Source organism: Sphaeramia orbicularis, chromosome 17, assembly GCF_902148855.1.
Source record: "Sphaeramia orbicularis chromosome 17, fSphaOr1.1, whole genome shotgun sequence".
NCBI classification, from domain to species: domain Eukaryota; kingdom Metazoa; phylum Chordata; class Actinopteri; order Kurtiformes; family Apogonidae; genus Sphaeramia; species Sphaeramia orbicularis.
The window spans coordinates 9,243,009-9,262,267 of record NC_043973.1 but is presented as its reverse complement, the minus strand read 5'-3'; the positions used below and the strand labels follow the sequence as shown (position 1 = coordinate 9,262,267).

The 19,259-nt window shown below is 41.1% G+C and overlaps 1 protein-coding gene across 2 annotated transcripts in view; it reads right to left on the bottom strand.

Moving 5' to 3' along the window:
- The window catches only part of zfyve9a (zinc finger, FYVE domain containing 9a), a 43,853-nt gene that overhangs the window by 11,894 nt on the left and 12,700 nt on the right, over positions 1–19,259 (bottom strand). The window contains exons 2-11 of one of the 2 annotated variants that reach the window (XM_030161444.1): positions 16,760–16,881; positions 16,316–16,423; positions 11,630–13,026; positions 8,909–9,008; positions 8,540–8,716; positions 8,151–8,314; positions 6,218–6,347; positions 5,718–5,840; positions 4,319–4,474; positions 2,237–2,461 (exon numbers count right to left, since the gene is read on the bottom strand). In XM_030161444.1, coding sequence (XP_030017304.1) covers positions 2,237–2,461; positions 4,319–4,474; positions 5,718–5,840; positions 6,218–6,347; positions 8,151–8,314; positions 8,540–8,716; positions 8,909–9,008; positions 11,630–13,026; positions 16,316–16,385 — 2,542 coding nt within the window. In that variant the 5' untranslated portion in view covers positions 16,386–16,423; positions 16,760–16,881. The remainder of the gene's footprint in view (positions 1–2,236; positions 2,462–4,318; positions 4,475–5,717; positions 5,841–6,217; positions 6,348–8,150; positions 8,315–8,539; positions 8,717–8,908; positions 9,009–11,629; positions 13,027–16,315; positions 16,424–16,759; positions 16,882–19,259) is intronic. The other variant, XM_030161445.1, reaches the window with a different exon arrangement.

Sequence of the window (19,259 nt, the reverse complement as noted above, 5' to 3'; positions counted from 1 at the left end):
ATTGTAACTGCCTGAAGATGGAGACTGAATTGCATGCGTTTCTGTCCTCAACTGTGCCAGCAGCTGTTGTGCAGCTCAGTTCTGCTTCTTTCATGCTACTACATTCACAGCACAGAGGGTGATATTTTCTTATTATTAAAGTGTTACAGGGACAGGCTGATGTGTAAGGCTGTTGTATTCATGTTGTGTTGAATGTGTTTATCAGACTATCTCTATGAGTCCGTTAAATGCTTCCATGACAACTGGTCCTACAAGACTAGATGATGATGATTATGAGCCTTTCAATGAGACTGCTCTGTCATGCAGCTGTATGTTTTCATGGTCAAGAATATACAAATGTTTACGCTGTTCCACCTCATATTCAACTGCATTTTGTGCATTTCATTAACTTTTTTGCTGTGCAGTAAATTCAATGTAATGTTCATCCCTAGATCTCAAACCCACTGAACACCTACAGGAGATTTTAGACAAAGCTCTCCACTTTTATCATCAAACGGAAATAATGAAAGAATGTATTTTGTAAAAATGACATTTCATTACAAATTTAGAATCAGTGTAAAAGATTACTGACACTGTTCAGAAGGCAGGTAGAGGGCCAACACCTTTGGAACACTTCATTGGTTTCTCTTTTCATTTGTTGCATGTCTGTAAATAATTTATGTCGCTTAAAGGGTACCTACAGTGAATTTTCATTGCAAACTATTTCAAAAGATCACGTATAATAATAGCGGTTCCATCAGGTAACTTACGTTATAGCTCATTGTCAAGTATGCGCGAGTACTAAGTAACTGCTCCATCAGTCAGTCATAGTCAGCGACATGTTGCCTTCTTCATGGGCTGTTCCAGCACCAGTAGTGATGAATTAACACTGTATCGTCCGATTACCTGGGCTGCGAAGGACTGACTCCATGCAGCAGACACGAGTCTAAGATGACACATTATCGGCCAGTGCTGGGTCATGTCTCTAGGTCAGTGGTTCTTAACCTGGGTTCGATCGAACCCTAGGGGTTCGGTGAGTCAGTCTCAGGGGTTCGGGCTAGGTCCGTGTATGTAAACAAACGGCTTCGGAGACTCTGTCTCTGATTGAGATCCAATATACGCGGTGTATTGTTGTTGCTTATAGCACTACAACACATCCGGAAGTGTTTATAATCTCTTCCACTCGTCTGACGAAGTATTTTCCTCATCGTTGTTATGACTTTTGCTACTTCCTGTTAACCGCGGAGGCAGCCATGTGTAGCGTTTGTTTACATTTTTCGGTCACCGCACTGGTCAGTTACAATCATGTGACGACCGATGCACCGTCGCGGATGGAGAAATCGTATTACGCTAAAGCCGAGCTAGTGCCGTAATAAAACAAGGATCACAAAAATACTGAAGGAGTATAACGAGAACTTTTTTTTTGATACACTACATGCAATTATCTTTTTTTGATGTCAAAATTGCGTGGTTCGGAAAGTTCGGAGCGAGATGAAACGAAAACTGGGTTGACCTGACAGCCTACATATGATTCGTGATGACACGCCCCGCTTGGCCATCACTGGTTGTTCATTATTGGAATACATAAGGTTAAAAATTAAAACCATTTCAGTGTGGTAGTATTAAAAAAGGTCATGTCTTTGTGAAAAGGTATGTCATTTGTTGTGAGTTCATGCACTGTATTGGTTTTGTTCTTTGAACACAGTGATGTTAATGCACGGTTCATTTTGTGCACCAGTAAAACATATGCCTGTGTCTTGAATTTGAAAAAAATCATATTGTATTTTTTAATAAAGAAGGGTTCAGTGAATGCACATGTGAAACTGGTGGGGTTCAGTACCTCCAACAAGGTTAAGAACCACTGCTCTAGGTCAATGGCTAAGTGCAAAGCTTACGGCTGCACAAACAAGCATGAACACATGCTTTCCACTGAATCTCTCTCACTGACTGCTGCTTGTTTACTCACACTCCATCACCCATAAACAACGATGGTACGTCACTTCTGGCCAGCAATGGCTGCTCCCCAAAGGTTCTGCCCCTACGCGTAATTCATGTAATAAAAAGGTCCAGTGAGGTGCATTTATGGCAATTACTGAATTTGTGCCTCTCTTGCTTTTAAGTAATACACAAAGCACAATGAATGTTGTAAGCATGACCAGTATAGGTACCCTTTAACACTGAAATGACAATAACTTCATGATTAGGATTAAATCAGAAACATCTACAGAAACAGAGTTCCCTCTTCCTCCTAACTCACATCGGTACTCTGCACCCAGTCGCAGCATGAGGCGGATGGGGAAGACCTTGGCCCAAGGTGTCTCCCACTTCTGAATCAGGATGCCAAAGAGGTAGGGCGGGTTGGGCAACAGCAGGTCCTGCAGTGACTGGAAAGAGGGACTGATGTACAAGAAGCCGCCGTGCTCCTTACTGCCCAGGAAGCTCTGCGTGAAGAACGAATGACTCAGGTGGCTCAGCACGTTGCCTTCAGCACAGAAGAAGAGGGAGAGAGACACAACAGAAGGGGATTAGGAAAGGAGGAAAAGGGTGTGGATACATACATGTTTGAAGTAAAAGGAACAAGTGAAAAAATAAGCAGAATTTACCAATACCCCTGCCCAGTTACGCAACACTTTGCCCCTCCTGTTCACCAATGCCCCGCCTACCCAAGGATTAATTCTGAGCCCTAACTTTTGAAAAACTTTTCAAAAATGTATGTAAAAAAAAAAAGGAAACCTACAAATTGAAATTTAGCCATCAAACTGTGCACTGCACCTCTCTTAGTGGTAAAGAACGTGTGTGAAATTTGAAAAGAATCAGGTGAACAGTCTCCCAGAAATGGGCTGGACAAATTTTTTAAAATTTGTAAAAAATCCCAAAAATTAAATTCCAGCATCAAACCGCGCACTGCACCTCTTCTAGTGATAAAGAACGTGTGTAACATTTGACAAGCATTGAGTGAAGAGTGTCCGAGAAATTGGATAGACAATGGAAGGATGGACAGAATTTCTGGTATATCTATATATACATTTTTTAATATAATAAAAAGTAAAAGACAATGTTTAGGAGAATAAGAAAGAAGGGGATAAAACTAAAAAGATGTGGAATGAAAACAAACACATGAGCAGAGAGAGATCTGTCTGATCCTGTGAAAACTGAGAGGAAAGGCTGAGCCTCTGTATATTCCAGAGATTACAGAGAGGATATGAAGTCTTGCTCCCTCTGTATAAGTGTAAGTAAGTGAATAAAACTGTATCTTGTAGATGAGGATCAGTACCTGGCACCTCATATCACCCACAAACGACCAAAGAATTCAACAAACCAAACAACAAACACCTGTAACACTAATAGAAATACATTTCTCTTCACAAAAAAAATTTCAGACTATTGGAAGAATTTATCATTCCATAGACTTAATGAAAAAGGAAATTCTCTACATACTCTCCATTCAGGGGTCATTTCCACATTTGAGCTTTCTTGCTTTCTGCTAATAATGGGCCTCATTCACCAAATGTTAAAATCTTATAACCTACTTCAGTTTTTTTCCCCAAAATCCACCAATATTTTCTCAATTTGGATTCAGTTCTGGGTAAGAAGAAAGTCAATGCACACTCAAAAACACACCTGCGTATATTTTAGTGCTGACATGTTTACACAAAATAATGATGTGTTGTTTTGGTATGAATACAAAGATCCCCTTATCCTGTTCATTACATTGTTTTGGTGTTATGTAAAGACTGGGAGAAAAAAATATTATTACTGTCTATGCGCTTAAAACAACACTACTAATGGTTCGAAGGAGCTATGTGGCTAGGATTCGCTAGAGCCAGCATCTCTTCCAGAGGCCTGACTGACAGCAACTTAATCAGGACTGACGTCAACAATATGGTTCCTTTCCAGTGGCCTGGAACTGCACCAGTGTGAATGTGAAAAAGGAAACAGCCTGCAGGGAACAAGTCGTCAAAGTCACCCGATATTAGCTGCTTTTGCTGGGCAGCATACTGTGTTAAAACGCAAAGACAAGCTGCAGTGAGGTGTCAGGCCTACTGGGAGATGACCTGACAGCAGGGTGCAAATGTTTGGACCTTTTTTTTTTGTGAGGATGATGGTAGTGGTGGACAGTAACCTGGTTTCCAAATTGAGGTGCACCTGCTGTCTCTGTGGAACAAAAAGTAGAGCATTTTCCACTTTGCATTATACTACATTTACATCATTTTTACCGGGGCATCACCTGACTGAGGCAATCACACTTGGCTGTGGACCTCTAGACACATGTACTAATGAGCCATTGCCTCCCTTGTGATGGAGGCGGACTCCTGGTGGAGTCACAGATCGTACTTACCAGTGAGGGCCTCCTGGTAAAGCTGCACGAAGTGGGTGAAGATATCTTTAGGGATGGTCTTCTCGTCAGGTAGACACTGAAGCAGAATGACCACCTCCGCCTGACCGACAGCATGCATGCCCTTAGTTGTCATGTACCAACACTTCCTGTTGACATCTGGAGGTTTCAGAAAAACAACCACAAAAACCAGAAGCACAGTAAAAAAGTTGTATTGCACATACAAGTGAATATAGTTACAATGGAACAATAAAGAATTCATAATTTTTATCTCTTCCAAGGAGGTTATGTGATCACTCCTGTTTGTTTATCTGTCCATCTGCACCTGCGCCTCTGACACTTCAGAAAACTTGGTGGAAGGTTAGGACACACAAAGTCACAGATGGCATGGACTTTGGAGCACGTCCATAAAAAGGGGGAGATGCTGGAATGACCACAGGCTAAATTAGACATACGAGGGCCGTTCAATAAGTTCATGGCCTCACCCAGAACAGAACAACACAGACTGATAATTTATATTTTATTTTTCAACATAATCTCCATTTACAGCAATGCACTTGGTCCATCGATGTTCAAGCATCACTATCCCATCACGAAAGAATGTAACATCCTGTATTATAACAACCAGTATTTCTGGGTGAGGCCATGAACTTATTGAACAGCCCTCGTAGTCCACTGTAATGTTAATATTTTTTTTATCAACAGATATTTTACCCATTTAAAAAAACATCTAAGGCAAAAGCATTTCATTAAGGAGGCAGCAGACAGCGATGTAACACAGTGACATCAAATAAAAAAATCCAAGGTATCCTGTTGTTACAGTTAGGGCTAAAGATATCAATAGCCATTATTGTGGCTGCAGATTCAGCTGGGGTGTGATCATTGTTTTCAAAACTAAGATGTTGTTAAGAAGTGGATGAGAGGCCCAAATGAAGGGAAAAATGTCTGTTTGCAAACCATATTGGTGTAGACAGGGCATTAGAAGTGGCATTAATGAAGTGTTCAATTGATTAGTGCTAGTGGTTACAACCAGTGGCACCATTTGACAAAAGAAGATCATAATGTGTTTGTTTGTAGTTTAATAATATTGTGAAATGAGAAAAACAGTCTTGGCCTTGGCAGAACTGTGCCCTCACAATTTCTTTTAATAATATTAATAATATTAAACTTAGGCCTGTTGGTACATTGTGTTGGTGGTTGTGAATTTAACATATAAACCATGAAATCATGGAAAGAAAAACTGAAGCATGTAATTGTTAAAAACAATCTGCTGGTGAGATATCCATCCATCCATCCATCCATCCATCTACTTATCGTCATATTGTGTTTTACTCTTTATCAGGTTATTATCCAGTCGTTTTAAGTGAAACAATGAAAACAAATAACAGTTGGTGAGACTCACAGTTAACCAGCTTGACCATGGCGAGCAGGTTCGCATTGAGTACAAATACCAGTGGGTCTGGGCCTCCTTCTTCCAGTTGCTGCATGAGCACGATCTCCGATGGCTTCTCCTCCACTGCATAGTCTGGGGGTTGGGGTGGGGGTGGGGGGGTCGGAAGTACAGAAGAACGGAAGGAGGAGTCAAGGTAAAGTCAGACAAACAGCAGAGAAAATGAAGGATGAGGAAGTTTGGAGATGAGAGTGAGAGTCGTGGAGGAGATGAGGATGGGACAGGAGGAGTTACATGTGAGGAAATGATGACCATATCAAGTTAACTAATAGGTGAAGACCCTCCCGCCGTACAAGTAAAACACCACAGCATTCCCATGAACTGTACTCTCCTCTAACTGGCATTGAGTGGACCAAACGTGAGCTGTGATAAAAAGCACATAAAAAACGAGCACAGACAGCAGCTGACAGAACAATGAGGAGCAGCAGAATGGTGAGGATGAGGGCAAGCACCTGTGATGTGGCCTCCCATACCTCCTTTGACTCCAGTGGAGATGAGGATGGGAGGGAGTCCGTCCTCCGGGATCAGACTGACGGAGCTGCCCACAGGGCTACCTACAGGGGCAACAGGAGTATGGGCTGCCTGGGGGCGGAGAGAAGGGTGAGTGTGGGGTTAGAAATTGATCATAACATACTCCGAGTTACAAGAACAGAAAGTATGTACTCTAATAACATTCCACTGTATGGGAGAAAGAGGGGGTATTCTGATCCTCTGCAATCTGCTCATTATCTCGGCTAACAAAAAACAGAAAATGAAAGTCACAACATCATATGACTTATAACTTAAACAGTAGATAGTTAGTATATTTGAGTTAAAATTAAGCTGCCAGCATTTTGTGCATCTTTGACCAAGTAGGGTCATGACACTATCTGTTTATTAAATCAATCTGCACTGCTTCTTCTGAGATTTGGATATTTCATGTCATATTGCAACAATACTGTATTTTGATTAATCAGTCATCCCTAATTGCAATGTGACTTTTTCTCCAAATTGTGCAGTCCTAGCACAGCGTTTCAATAAGATATCCTCTGGTCTGCAAACTCATGATGAAATGACAGATGTGAAGTCACTTGTGTAATTTCCTCAGACTTCCTAAGGCTACCCCCAAAGTCACAGATGGTATTTTCATCGGCTGAGTGACTTACTAAATTGATTTTGACTTGTCAGATTGATGAAGTGCCCCTTTAATATTTCAACTCTGCTTTCTTACTCTCAAGTCATTTTCATTCTGTACATTGCTAAAGGTACTTAACTGTGAAAATAAATAAATAAATAAATCCCATCATCATTTCAGAATTGTCATCTTCCAGTGAGGATTAAATTAACATCTGGTTAGTTTGTGCAAGTTTCATTGTTACATGACAATTCTAATTTTGAGCTCAGGTTTGCAGCGTCTACAATGAAGTCATTTCTAAGCTTCAATGATCACAATCAGTGAATCCTCTTGAGAGTCAGCATTTATATCCAATGAGTGTACAGCGTGAAAACAGAAACAAGCAAATAACCTGCTCATCTGTAATTTGTTGAGAAACAAAACTTGCCCATGGCTTATGGCAGTGTTTTTCAACCTTGGGGTCACCTGGAATTCAAATGGGGTCGCCTGAAATTTCTCATAATTGATTTAAAATAAAATGAAAAAAAAAAAAAAAATACTAATAAAAAAAATATATGGTGAGTTGAGAGAGACAATCCCAATACAAAAAAGACGTGACAAACTCTGAAACTGAAGCACTGTGGTACTGTTTATCTTTCAAATGTTCATTGTGGCCGGTTTAAGATGCTGCAGCTCTTTCATAATTCATAGTTTGAGCTATTGTTTGTTCAGTATTAATTTGCAGCCTTGTAAATACAAGCTGGACTGACTGTACATATCCTGACCAAGGAAAATAAAATTCTCACTTTGTGCAGTAATCTACACTTGGCTTTTCTGCCTCTGTCCATAATGATGTACATTATATAGACTAAATGTGGTCTAAAATTAACATTTATCTGCAGCATAGTATAGCAAACTATTACATGATCAAAATCAAATTAATTTTAGCCAAAAAAATGTCTCCGTTTTGAATGTCTGGGGTAGCCAGAAATTTGAGATGTTAAAATGGGGTCACAAGCGAAAAAAGGTTGGGAACCACTGGCTTATGATGAACTATGTCCACTCCAGATTTGAGCCTTTCAGTCGGCGGACAAACTAATGCTTATTAAGCAATTGTGAAATATTTACTCTGAAATCTGTTTACCACAGTTTGTTGCAGTCCGTGACCCAGCAGCCGGTAAGCCACTGAGAATCCCGCAGAAAGCCTTCTTTGTGACTACGACAGACTCGCTAATAAGTTAACCTAATAATACTAGCTGTAGCCAGATGAATGTTTTCTGTTACAGACCTACCTCTGAGGAGCCAGAAGTGGAAGATTTGCTGGAATATGACGAAATGGCCAATGACTGTGAGGGGGCGGGGCTGGACGTCTGAGGTTTTGGAGACTCTGCTGTGTCTCCATTTGGTAAGACCCCATCTGCAAACCACACCCTCCTCTGCTCCCGCGAGAGGGATGCTAAAAGTGAGAAGAAAATGTCTCAGTAGAACATCAAGAAAAAAAAAGTGGAAATTAGAGGGAAAAGACTGGGCTGCACCAAAAAAAAAACACAGTGACATAAAAATCTCGTCATAAAGAGTGTGATCATCAACATTTATGTGAAATCGCTTCAGTCGTGTATAAAACTAAATCCTTGTTTGTGTAGCTCTTAGAGTCTTTCACTATTTTTATTCTAGACCGTACCCTCGTTGCCAGACTGTTTCAGGACTCCTACGGGCACCATAACAGTAGGAGGGGGAGAGCTGAGGACCCCCGAGGCCTGGGCCTGCTGCAGTGGTGGAATGGTGGAGCAGTACTCTGCTGGGTTGTTGGGATTTGGGCTCTGGTTGCTTCCAGGGACTTGTGTCTCCCAAGATTGAGCTAACAGACACATGAAAAAGCAGAAAAATCAACAGAAGTTTCTCTCTATGTGCAATGTGTAAACAGAGCCTGTCCCATCACCAGGTCACACTTTCAGCGATTACAACAGTTGAGTCTTTACCATCAGTCGCCTTTCAACAGTAAGCCAGTGAAGTTCGAGTGAAGTGAATGACTACATGCAATGATCCTCACCGCTCGTCAGAGCTGAATGACAAGTGATGCAGACTCTGGCCTCCTTCCGGTCCATGTAGAGGAGCCTGCACTTCAGGCTGCAGCATGCAGCACAGAACACCTGAAATACACAACACAGAAATGCATGGCAGTGCAACCTACACTTCCAGCAGGTTTACACAGTTTCAAAGATCACCATGAAGGTACTACTACTACTACTGCTACTACAACAGAGTAGGTCACACTGATGCAGACCTTTAATGCTCCTGATGTGAATACAGAAGATTTACTACAATGCCTTTATGTCGTTTGACTGTTTTGTTTTTTTTACCATGCACAAGAAGGTTGTCTGATAGTAGACTTTGAAAGGCTGATAATGATGACAGTTTGGAGCAGAAAAAAAGCAGACAGCTGATTATTTGATGAAATATTATATGACCCAGTTCCACCTATGTAAAGCAGTTGTCTTTGCCTTTATTAGAAACTGAAGTGTTTTACTGAACATCTAAGTCAAAGTAAGGACTACCTTTACAGTACAGTAAATAGAAGCAATTTTTTTAGCTATTTTTTTTCCTCTAAAAAGGTAAGTTTCCAGTTGAGAAGCCTGATATTAGGCATCCGACACCATCAGAGTCATTTTCTGCTATTACTCATAGTTTAAGTAAAATCCTATCTGTTTGAGTACTTTTTGAGAGATTTACGGTTTTTGAGGCCACACAGTTCAGACCCATGCAAACCCTGGCACCACATGCTAACAGGTCGATTACGCTGAATGAATGGGCTGCTTTTTCTCTACACATTATTTTACTTCCACCGCCAAAAGTGTGCACCCACTGTACAATTTTATGGATATTGATTTCCTCTTGTTTGCCAGCGCCTCAGTGAGCTGCTGCTGCATATGGGGCACTTTGTGTTCAATGGATTAGTTGCTCATTACATATCATTATCCAGTAACACATACTGTATTTAGTCAATGATTAGACAGAGGGAGGAGGATTCTTTTTATTTCAGAGCCTCATAAGCTGGTCTGTGGATGTAGGAGTCTGCTAGAGGATCCCGCTGCATCTATTGTTTGAGGCCCCAGCGCTGTGTCAGTATTACTGCAGTGCCAGCTCCTCCCTGCTCAAGTGGCAGCGAGTGTTTGTTTACCACCATGGGAAATTAAGAAGCAGTCCAGCAATTTTCCAGTGCCGTGTCAGCGACCGCATCCTTTAGAATGTTGTGCAGGCAACACCTGCCACTGCATATGTGGGTGGCCATAATGCTAGAAAACTACCTGCACCCCCACTGTGTATAGCTACAAAAAGAGACCTAAAAACCCCCCTAATCTATCAATTAACAGTCTTATCCTATTGGGGAATTGACTGTTTTAGTTTATTCACTGTATTTATATTGTTAAGTTGTATTCTATTTTATATCATTTTTAGCTTTTTTATTCTAATTTACTCTAGTATAGTCCATTATGGAATACTTGTTTTGTCTTTTTATTGGCTAATCAGTTGTCTGTAAAGCACCTTGTACTAAAGAATGGCACAAATATGTCATATTTGTTTTTAAACTTATTTATCTCTCATTTGTAAAGTTAGTTAGTAGTGTATCATAAAGTGTATTCCTAAACTTTATGTAGCAATGTGAAACTAGAAGCACTCGGAGAGCGCAGACCTCCGCCAAGGCATATCAGTGGTCCCCCGTGGCCCCCCCACCCCCACCAAAATTTAATCATTTGTTCCTTGTGCCTGTATCAACATTTCCTGAAATTTTCATCCAAACCCATCCATAACTTTTGGAGTTATCTTGCACATGGACAGATAGACAGACAGACAGACAGACAAACCAACTCCGGCAAAAACATAACCTCCTTGGCAGAGGTAAAAATGGCTTGCACTGTCATTCTCAAAGGCCACTCATGTATCATAATATTTTCAATGAATCATTAGATTAAAAATTATATAATAATAATAATAATAATAATAATAATGATAATAAAAATGATGTAATAAACGATGGCGCATCACTTCTGGCCGGCAATGGCTACTCCCAATAGGTTCTGCCCCCGCACGAAATTCACGTAATAAAAAGGTCCAGTGTGATGCATTTATGGTGATTTTCTATTGAATTTGCGCCTCTCTTGCTTATGAGTAATACACAAAGCACAATTAATGTAGTAAGCATGACTACAACAGGTACCCTTTAAACAACCAGAGATGAAGTTAATGAACATCAAAGATTTGGGAAAAGTGAGATGTCTCACTCTGAGCTACTTCAATTGGATACGGTGAAACATGTTTAGCATGAGATTGCATGCTGTGGGATACACACGATGTCACTCATGACCCGTCGACAACTAAATTAGCGGTCGACAAATTTTGTCGTCGACTATTAGTTGACTAGTCATTGCAGCCCAATTTTGGTACATCATGTCCTCCCTTGAACCAGCTTTAAAATACTAATATACAAGTTGGCATTTCCCAGAATGTCCTCTGACTAATCCTACAAAAGAGATGTGAACATTTTAGAGAGGAAGCCATTTGAAAGTGTAATAATAATAATAATAATAATAATAATAACAGTAACAGCAGGGTTGTGAGCAACTCCTACAAGGAATATATTATTGCTCTACAGATTACTGTAAGAATTAGAAGTAACATCAAGCCTACTTTGGCCCAGAAATGTGAAGTATAAAGACTGTGAGTAGTTTCAGTTTGGATATTCACTTTAAATAAGCTCTGTGACTTCACTGACCTTGCCGCAGGCCCTGCAGTGGTGCCTCCTCTTGGTGAAGGTGAACTTGACATCACATTTCATGCAGACAGGAGCCTGGGAGTCAGGCACCCACACAGGGGCGACCTCACCAAGAGAGCTGGCGGGCTTCCTGCACAGAGCCCCCTGCTGGCCTGCCTGAAGGTCGTTATCTGGACTCTCAGAGGGCATTAGGCAAGGAGAGTGGACAGCCCCATCTCCATTCACCCCAACTGCACTCTGATCAGTCCCGCCAAGCGTCACATCAGAGGGCGTGCCTCTCCGACTCTGGTTCTCGAGGTTCTTGTTCTTGCTGCCGGCAGACAGGCTGAGCTGATTCTGGACCTGGCCAGACAGAGGCTGTGGGATCTGGAGCTTGAGGCTGACCGGCTGCTTTGGCCGCGCCCCTCCGTAGGGCACACTGACCGGCTGCAGCCGACCGTTGTTGAGTTTTGGTTGGATGCTAGCTGACCCCACTGCTCCTCCATCACTGCTCTCCTGCTTGCTTTCCTCCATTTCTTTCTCCTCAGTTACAGAGTCCTCTTTGGAAGGGACAGGAGTGGATGAATACCCACCCTCCTCCTCCTCCTCTTTAGTCTCAGACTCCTTCACTTTCAAATGGCACCTGCTCTCCTGATCCAAACCATTGGGAAGGCTTGTAATCCTGAGAAGCTGGTCCATCTGTCCCTCTGAAGCACATCTCCTCTCCTTCTCCTCTACTCCTCCACCTTCCTCCACCTCAGTATCCCTTCCTCCATTCAGGAGAGCTCCCCCTTGGCTGTCCTTGGAGTTTTTAGATTGTTTTTCCTGTAAAACAGCTGTAGCAGCCTCTTCTCCATTTTGTGTTGTTGATTCCACATTTGAAAGAATTTTAGCAGACAGAGTTTCTTCCTGTCCACTTCCTACCTCAAATGTAAAATGAGTGCCAGTTGAGCCCCCTCCTCCTGCTGAGGCAGCTCTCTCTTCCTGTTGAGGTTTAGCTTCCAGCTCAGATGCATGAGGCTGGATGTCTGGAGGAGAAGAGATCTCCCTACTGGGCCTGTCGAGTGGCGGGCTTGCAGGACAGCCATTCTCCACAGTATTACAAGCCGTCACTGGGGGCGGCGAGAGGTCATCAGTGCCCACCAGTTTGCCAATGTTCGGCTGTGGGAGGGGTGGGCTGTGGACATCTGCAGGCCGCTCCTCTGCCCAGGATGAAGACTCAGCACTGGGGTGTCTCTTAGGGTCAGCCCCCGGGGAGGTGTTGGAGGATGAGTCAGGGAGGGTCTTAAAGGGCAGTGGACTCTCCCGGGGGCTGAGGTCTGCGTGGGCCAGGGCGGGGTTCAGCGAAAGCAGATGGGTTGGCGGGGCCAAGATCTGGGTCCACTTGGCATCTGACAAAATGGGAGTGTCCGTCTCATCTGATAGAGAAAAAATAAATAAATAAATGAAATAAAATGAAGAATAATACCTTCATAAAATATTTCAATGTTTATGTTTACGCATTTGGCAGACGCTTTTCCAAAGCGATGTGAAAATGATGTTTCACATTGCTTTTGACATTGACGTCTATGATTTATGTTATATGTTACTGTATGACTTCAGTGTTCACATACATTAGTTCACATCTAAACATAAAAGGATACTAACCAATTGAGGCATTAGTAAAAGACAATGAATCAATAATAATAATTTTTAAAACAACAACAACAAAAAAAAATAATCTAGTGGTTCACAAAAGCACAGTTGGTTCCCTGCCAGAAAATGACGGTGGATTGTCAGACTTCCTGATGACAGGACATCATACAAGTTGTTTGCAGGTAACATTTCTTGATGGTGCATACTGCAGGTGGAGGGCAGGGAGGGATTTTCTACATACAAAACACTGCCTAAAGGCCTCTGCTTTGAGTTGTGTAGCACTACTCTAGTCAGTCAATTTGAGAAAAAACGAAAGCTTTACCAAGTACCAACAATTCTTGCTTATGCACAGGAAAAGCACAAGTTTTTGTACAACTGTAGATTCTGAAAAAAACTGCTACAAGCAACATCACTTATCTGGCACTTAAATCAGGTTAGCAGTTACACAAAAGACACAAAATAGAAGAGACTAGTTTTAGAGACCAATCTGTCCAAACTGATTGTGATCATCCGACGATAAGAGATATGATAGTTTTAATAGTGGTAACCAGGCTCATTTACGTTGAACTACAGTATTGGTGGTTTTCAGAGATTTCCTGAAAGAAGAAATTCCCAATATCTCTAACTTGGGATTAAAAGGCTATTCATATTTCCAGCCTGACTGGCAGACTCATGGACACACAATGTTCCCTTTGTTTTTAAAAATCCCTAAAAGAAGCTTGTGGAAACTGTACAACTGTCATTTTTCTTCTCACTTTCACCCCACAGAGACATTACTTTATGAAGCATTGATTTACTCCATGACATCAGCTTACCCATGTGTATTAATTTTATGTACATTTTCACTGAGAGAAAATGTCTTCAGAGTGTAGCAGCCCCAGCCTCCAGTGTGAAAAGTCTTAAAATGAACACTGTAAATGGACTGCAAGTGGAATGATTAAAATAGCATTTGGACATGAATGATTGCGTCCCAGGCTTTCTGATGCTTACATAGTAAGCAGTTCTGTGACCTACCTGCAATAATCCACATTTTTAATGACACTTCCTTTGAGTCTTATTAATCCAGTAATGTTAAGTAACTAACCACAATGTTAACATTGAGGCACCAAATTCTTATTTCCACTGAAAAACAGCTACTCTTCATTATATAAAGAATCACATCCAACATATGCTGTGATTTTATGTTGGCACCTTTCTCTAGCACAGTCTCCACTTTCCTGTATTTCATCCATTTTGCTGTTTACTTCTTGCCCTCTGTCCAAATTACCAATAAAATGCCAATAGAATAACTTAATTGCAAGCAGCACATTAAGTTTTTTAATATACATTTCATGATGTGGAGTAAATCCAAATCAGCAACAAGATGAGAAGGTTCAACACCATTCTAAAAAAGCAGGAAGTGGAATGTTGATTCATTTTCACCTTTGAAAAGTCAGTTTTTAAGCAGTATCATCTGCATTGGTTTGTTTCACCATAAATTAAGTGCCCAGCTCAATCTATATCTCATCATGTTTAATCCCTTGCAGGTATTTGTCACTTTCAAAGTCATGGAAGAGAAAAAAGTGGCTACCAGCAAAGAGATCATGAACCCACAATAGCAAGACAGGAAGCTTTAAATGAACTGCCACAGAGATGCGCACTCCCTGGTGATCAAAAGAGCTAAAAATGGCAGGAAAAAACCAGGGGACAAATTGAGAAATGAGGTTGACATGGAGTGGGAAATTAGTGTGTGGATGGACTGAGAAATTCTGAGAAAGTGGGCCAAACCATTCAGTCACCCATGGGAGCCATCAGTCAAGATGACATGTGAATGCTGTGTAATACAAACGGAAATTCCTCTAATATTTATTAAAAGTGACTCACATGCACAACTATGCAAGTGAAGAAAAATATAAGCAAAGGTCCTGCTACTGTACAACACTCTCCCTTTTCCTCCACTGGAATTAATGCTAAGCTGTTTTAGCATGTGCTGTGTCAGGTTCAACACATACACTGTTAAGCTGCCGAGCTGGATCTTTGGCAGAGGATGCACAGATAATCACTCAGCCAAAATACACAGAGCTTAACCTACCATCAAAATACACAACATGTGTGTGTGGGAGAGTACTTCAGTACTTTGAGGTCATCTATGACAAACCCTGAGAAAAAAAGCAATCTTTTCTTTAGAAAGAGCAGACCGTTTGTCCTGAAGAGCTGGCATCTGCGCATACACAGCTCACTTGTGTTTACTTTATAATTACCATAAATTAACTCTGTGGAATCACAGTTTCAAAGTGCTAATGTAATTTCTTAACATACTGTGAGCATTAAGTGTAAAACAAATACACAATGCTCTTGCCTTGCACCAATTACACAACCTCAAACAGGCCTAAGGGAAATAGAAAATCCAATTAGTTCCACTCCCTGACTGCCCACCCTCAATCACTACCTGTAAATGTTACTCACACTCATTGTAGTAGTGGCTGACTGATTCACACTGACTGTCTTCATTCATTTACTTAGCTGATAACATAGAGGCATCTATACCATAGCATTAGCAACACTTCAGGCCAGCCACCACACAGTTACAGTGGTGAAATGTGCACACATACCTTTACTCCACTGCATACCAGAGGCAAATACTTAACCTTGTAATTCCACTATAGTTTAATATTATCCTCTTTAACGCTTCAGGAGCCAAAACCAAGAAAAAACAGAATTGGACATTCCTTCTGCAGTTCTTCTTCCTCTGTCCAAATCAAAAGGCTAAATATAAAGACAGATGATCTGATGCCACTTGCAGCAATGGAAGATATTGTGTTGCGCCACAGAATAAAGCATTAGCGACGCGTCTAACAGAATCTTAACATCTACCAGTTATCACTCTCATAGGTGACCCTCCCAACCAATGTAGACACATCTACAAGCATCCAAAAGTTCCAGTCACTGTATAGATTCCAGAGAAGAGAGAACACCACAACACACTATACAAGATACGTGTGGCATCCCTGACAATGTCTCCCATCCATCTTTTAGCACAGAGTTATGGTTCGTTCTTGTTTCATCTCATTACACATGCTGTCATCAGCTCACCTTCGTTCTGCTCAAACTCATCCAGCACCTTGTCCAGGTTGAAGGCCTCGGCCTGAAAGTAATTCTCCATGGGTCAGGAAGCTCCACCCTGCCGACGGGCGTATGAACCTAGAAGCAAAAAGAGCATGACCTCAATTCATTTTCATACAGTATGCAGATGTCCCGCCATGGCCTCAATCATATCACCTTTTCATATCTTTGCTCCCCTGTTCACTTTATTATCATTTGTTTAAAGTCAAATTTCTCATTTTCACTTAGGTCTTCTCTTCTTCTAGCTCTCGTCTCTAATTACCCAGTGGTCACAGGACTATAATATGCAAATTCACATCACAAGTTCCACTTACAATACCATGTGACACTTTATATGTCAGTACAGTGCTAAGCATCTGTGGCTCAATACGATTTGTGTGTGGGTTTTAATCTCTGCAGGAAACAGTTCCTCACCTGCACAGAGGTCCTCCTCAGCAGTCCCAGGTGGTGGTGGTTTTTTCCCTCTCTATATCTCTCAGCAGGTTTCCCTTTCACTTCTCACTTCATCCAGTCTGGCAAGCGCCCAGCGCCCACACCTTTCAGAGAGTGGGGAAAGACAGTGCTTGGTAAAAGAGCTACAAATCAGCCAACGTGGTGCAGTGTGTGTTTCTGAAAGGTAGTCCAAAAAAACATTGTGCCTAATATGATATGATTATAGCGAAGGAAATTCTCTATATGCTGACGCAAGATAAAGTCCCACTATAATTTAGTTTAATGCGTTTTTTTTATTAAAATGCTGACTTAAAAACAAGATCTGTAAACTGACTATTCAACTTGAAATCCTGGAACCAGTTTTTGAATGAGGCTAAGACAATACAGTACATGATCTTCCTTACTATAAATTAGTGTGGGGGACATTATCATACATAGTAGGCTGTTATCCACCCCAGCTCGACAGGGCAATCAACAGTCATGAATGGAAAGTGGCTGAAGCCTGAATGACTGTACAGTAAACCTGCCCAGTGTGTCCTTGCTGATGAGAAGACCTTGGGTAGGGGTTGTGATGTGGCTGTGTGTTAGTGTGTGCGCGCACATCTGCGTGTTTGCATGTGTGTGGAGCTGTAAATGAATAACAGCCAGCCTGAACTTCAGGGTCATTCTCATAAGGACAAGAGCAACCAGGGATTACACCAGAGACCAAATATTCCGTAGAGCGAAGGCCTCGGAGAAAAGGAGCAGAGTCAACACATTTTCTGCTTAGTTTAAGATGCAAGTAAGGGCGGGGTGTCAGCACAAAAGCGTGAAGGCATAGGACAGGAGGGGTTGAGGGTACACATGTAGTTTGCATCATTATGGGTCATATTATTTCGACCACGCAAGGAATGAATTCTGAAGCGGGACATTGCTATCCGAGCATAGACCGCAGCAAAAAGATGTTTTTAAATAAAGAAAATCTACTAGATTCAATGCGGGCATTAGATTTAAAAACAAACAGCCCTTTATTTAGAATACAGAATAAACCTTTAGGCAGGTGGAGTCCAGATAAAGTATGACTCAGTTTAGGCACAACACATACCCAGTGATCTCAACCAGCTTTCATATGTTCTTATATTGGTATGTGAGAACGTCCACATAGTAACTACATACACAACTGAGATTCCACATAAATGTTTTTCATAAAATATGCAAAAGTTCAAATTTATATAATTTATACGGGGTGGGGAAGCAAAATTTACAATGAACATTTAGTTGTTTTTTCTCAGCAGGCACTACATCAATTGTTTTGAAACCAAACATATATTGATGTCATAATCATACCTAACACTATTATCCATACCTTTTCAGAAACTTTTGCCCATATGAGTAATCAGGAAAGCAAACATCAAAGAGTGTGTGATTTGCTGAATGCACTCGTCACACCAAAGGAGATTTCAAAAATAGTTGGAGTGTCCATAAAAGACTGTTTATAATGTAAATAAGAGAATGACTATGAGCAAAACTATTACGAGAAAGTCTGGAAGATACTGTTAAAGAAGAATGGGAGAAGTTGTCACCTGAATATTTGAGGAACACTTGTGCAAGTTTCAGGAAGTGTGTGAAGGCAGTTATTGAGAAAGAAGGAGGACACATGGAATAAAAACATTTTCTATTGTGTAAATTTTCTTGTGGCAAATAAATTCTCATGACTTTCAATAAACTAATTGGTCATACACTGTCTTTCAATCCCTGCCTCAAAATATTGTAAATTTTGCTTCCCCACCCTGTATATATTGCAGGCACAGTTTTTGCCAATTATGAGAAAGTTTTTTTCAACTTTTTTATTTTTAGGATATGAAATGTCAGAGTAACGGTGGACTTTTTTGTGACTTCAGAAACACACCAACTATTTAGCTTTTTTTTTTTTTTTTTTTTTTTTTTTAAGCATGTCCCTTCAGACACATTGGCATTATTGGAGAAAATCTCAAGTAATCCACCAAAATGTAAAAAAAAAAAAAAAAAAAAAAAAGAAAAGAAAAGAAAAGAAAGGCTCCCACAAGTCTGGTTTCTCCTTTGGGGGAAATTTCCATAAGTTTGAAGGTACTGCATTCATGTATGCAGACAATAGTACACAAATATAATCACCACAGGATCACAGTCTTTGAATTGTTCAGGAAGGAGACATGGACCGACTCCAAGAGGTTCATGGGCTTTGGTGCAACAGGTTCCAAAACATTCCAGGTCAACAGACTTTGAACTGGTAAAGAGACTGGAGGTGACAGGTGGAAAATTATCTCCATCTACAGTAAAGAGTGTGTTGTTTCTCATGTAAAAAGCAAGACTACAGCTCTTATATGAGCACTGAGACACATTTTCTGGTGAAAAGCCATTTGGCCACAATGATCAGCATTATTACATAAGAATCAAGGGTGAGGCTTGTAACACTAAGAACATCATCCTAAATGTAAAACACAGGGGCGGAGCAACATGTGGGGTT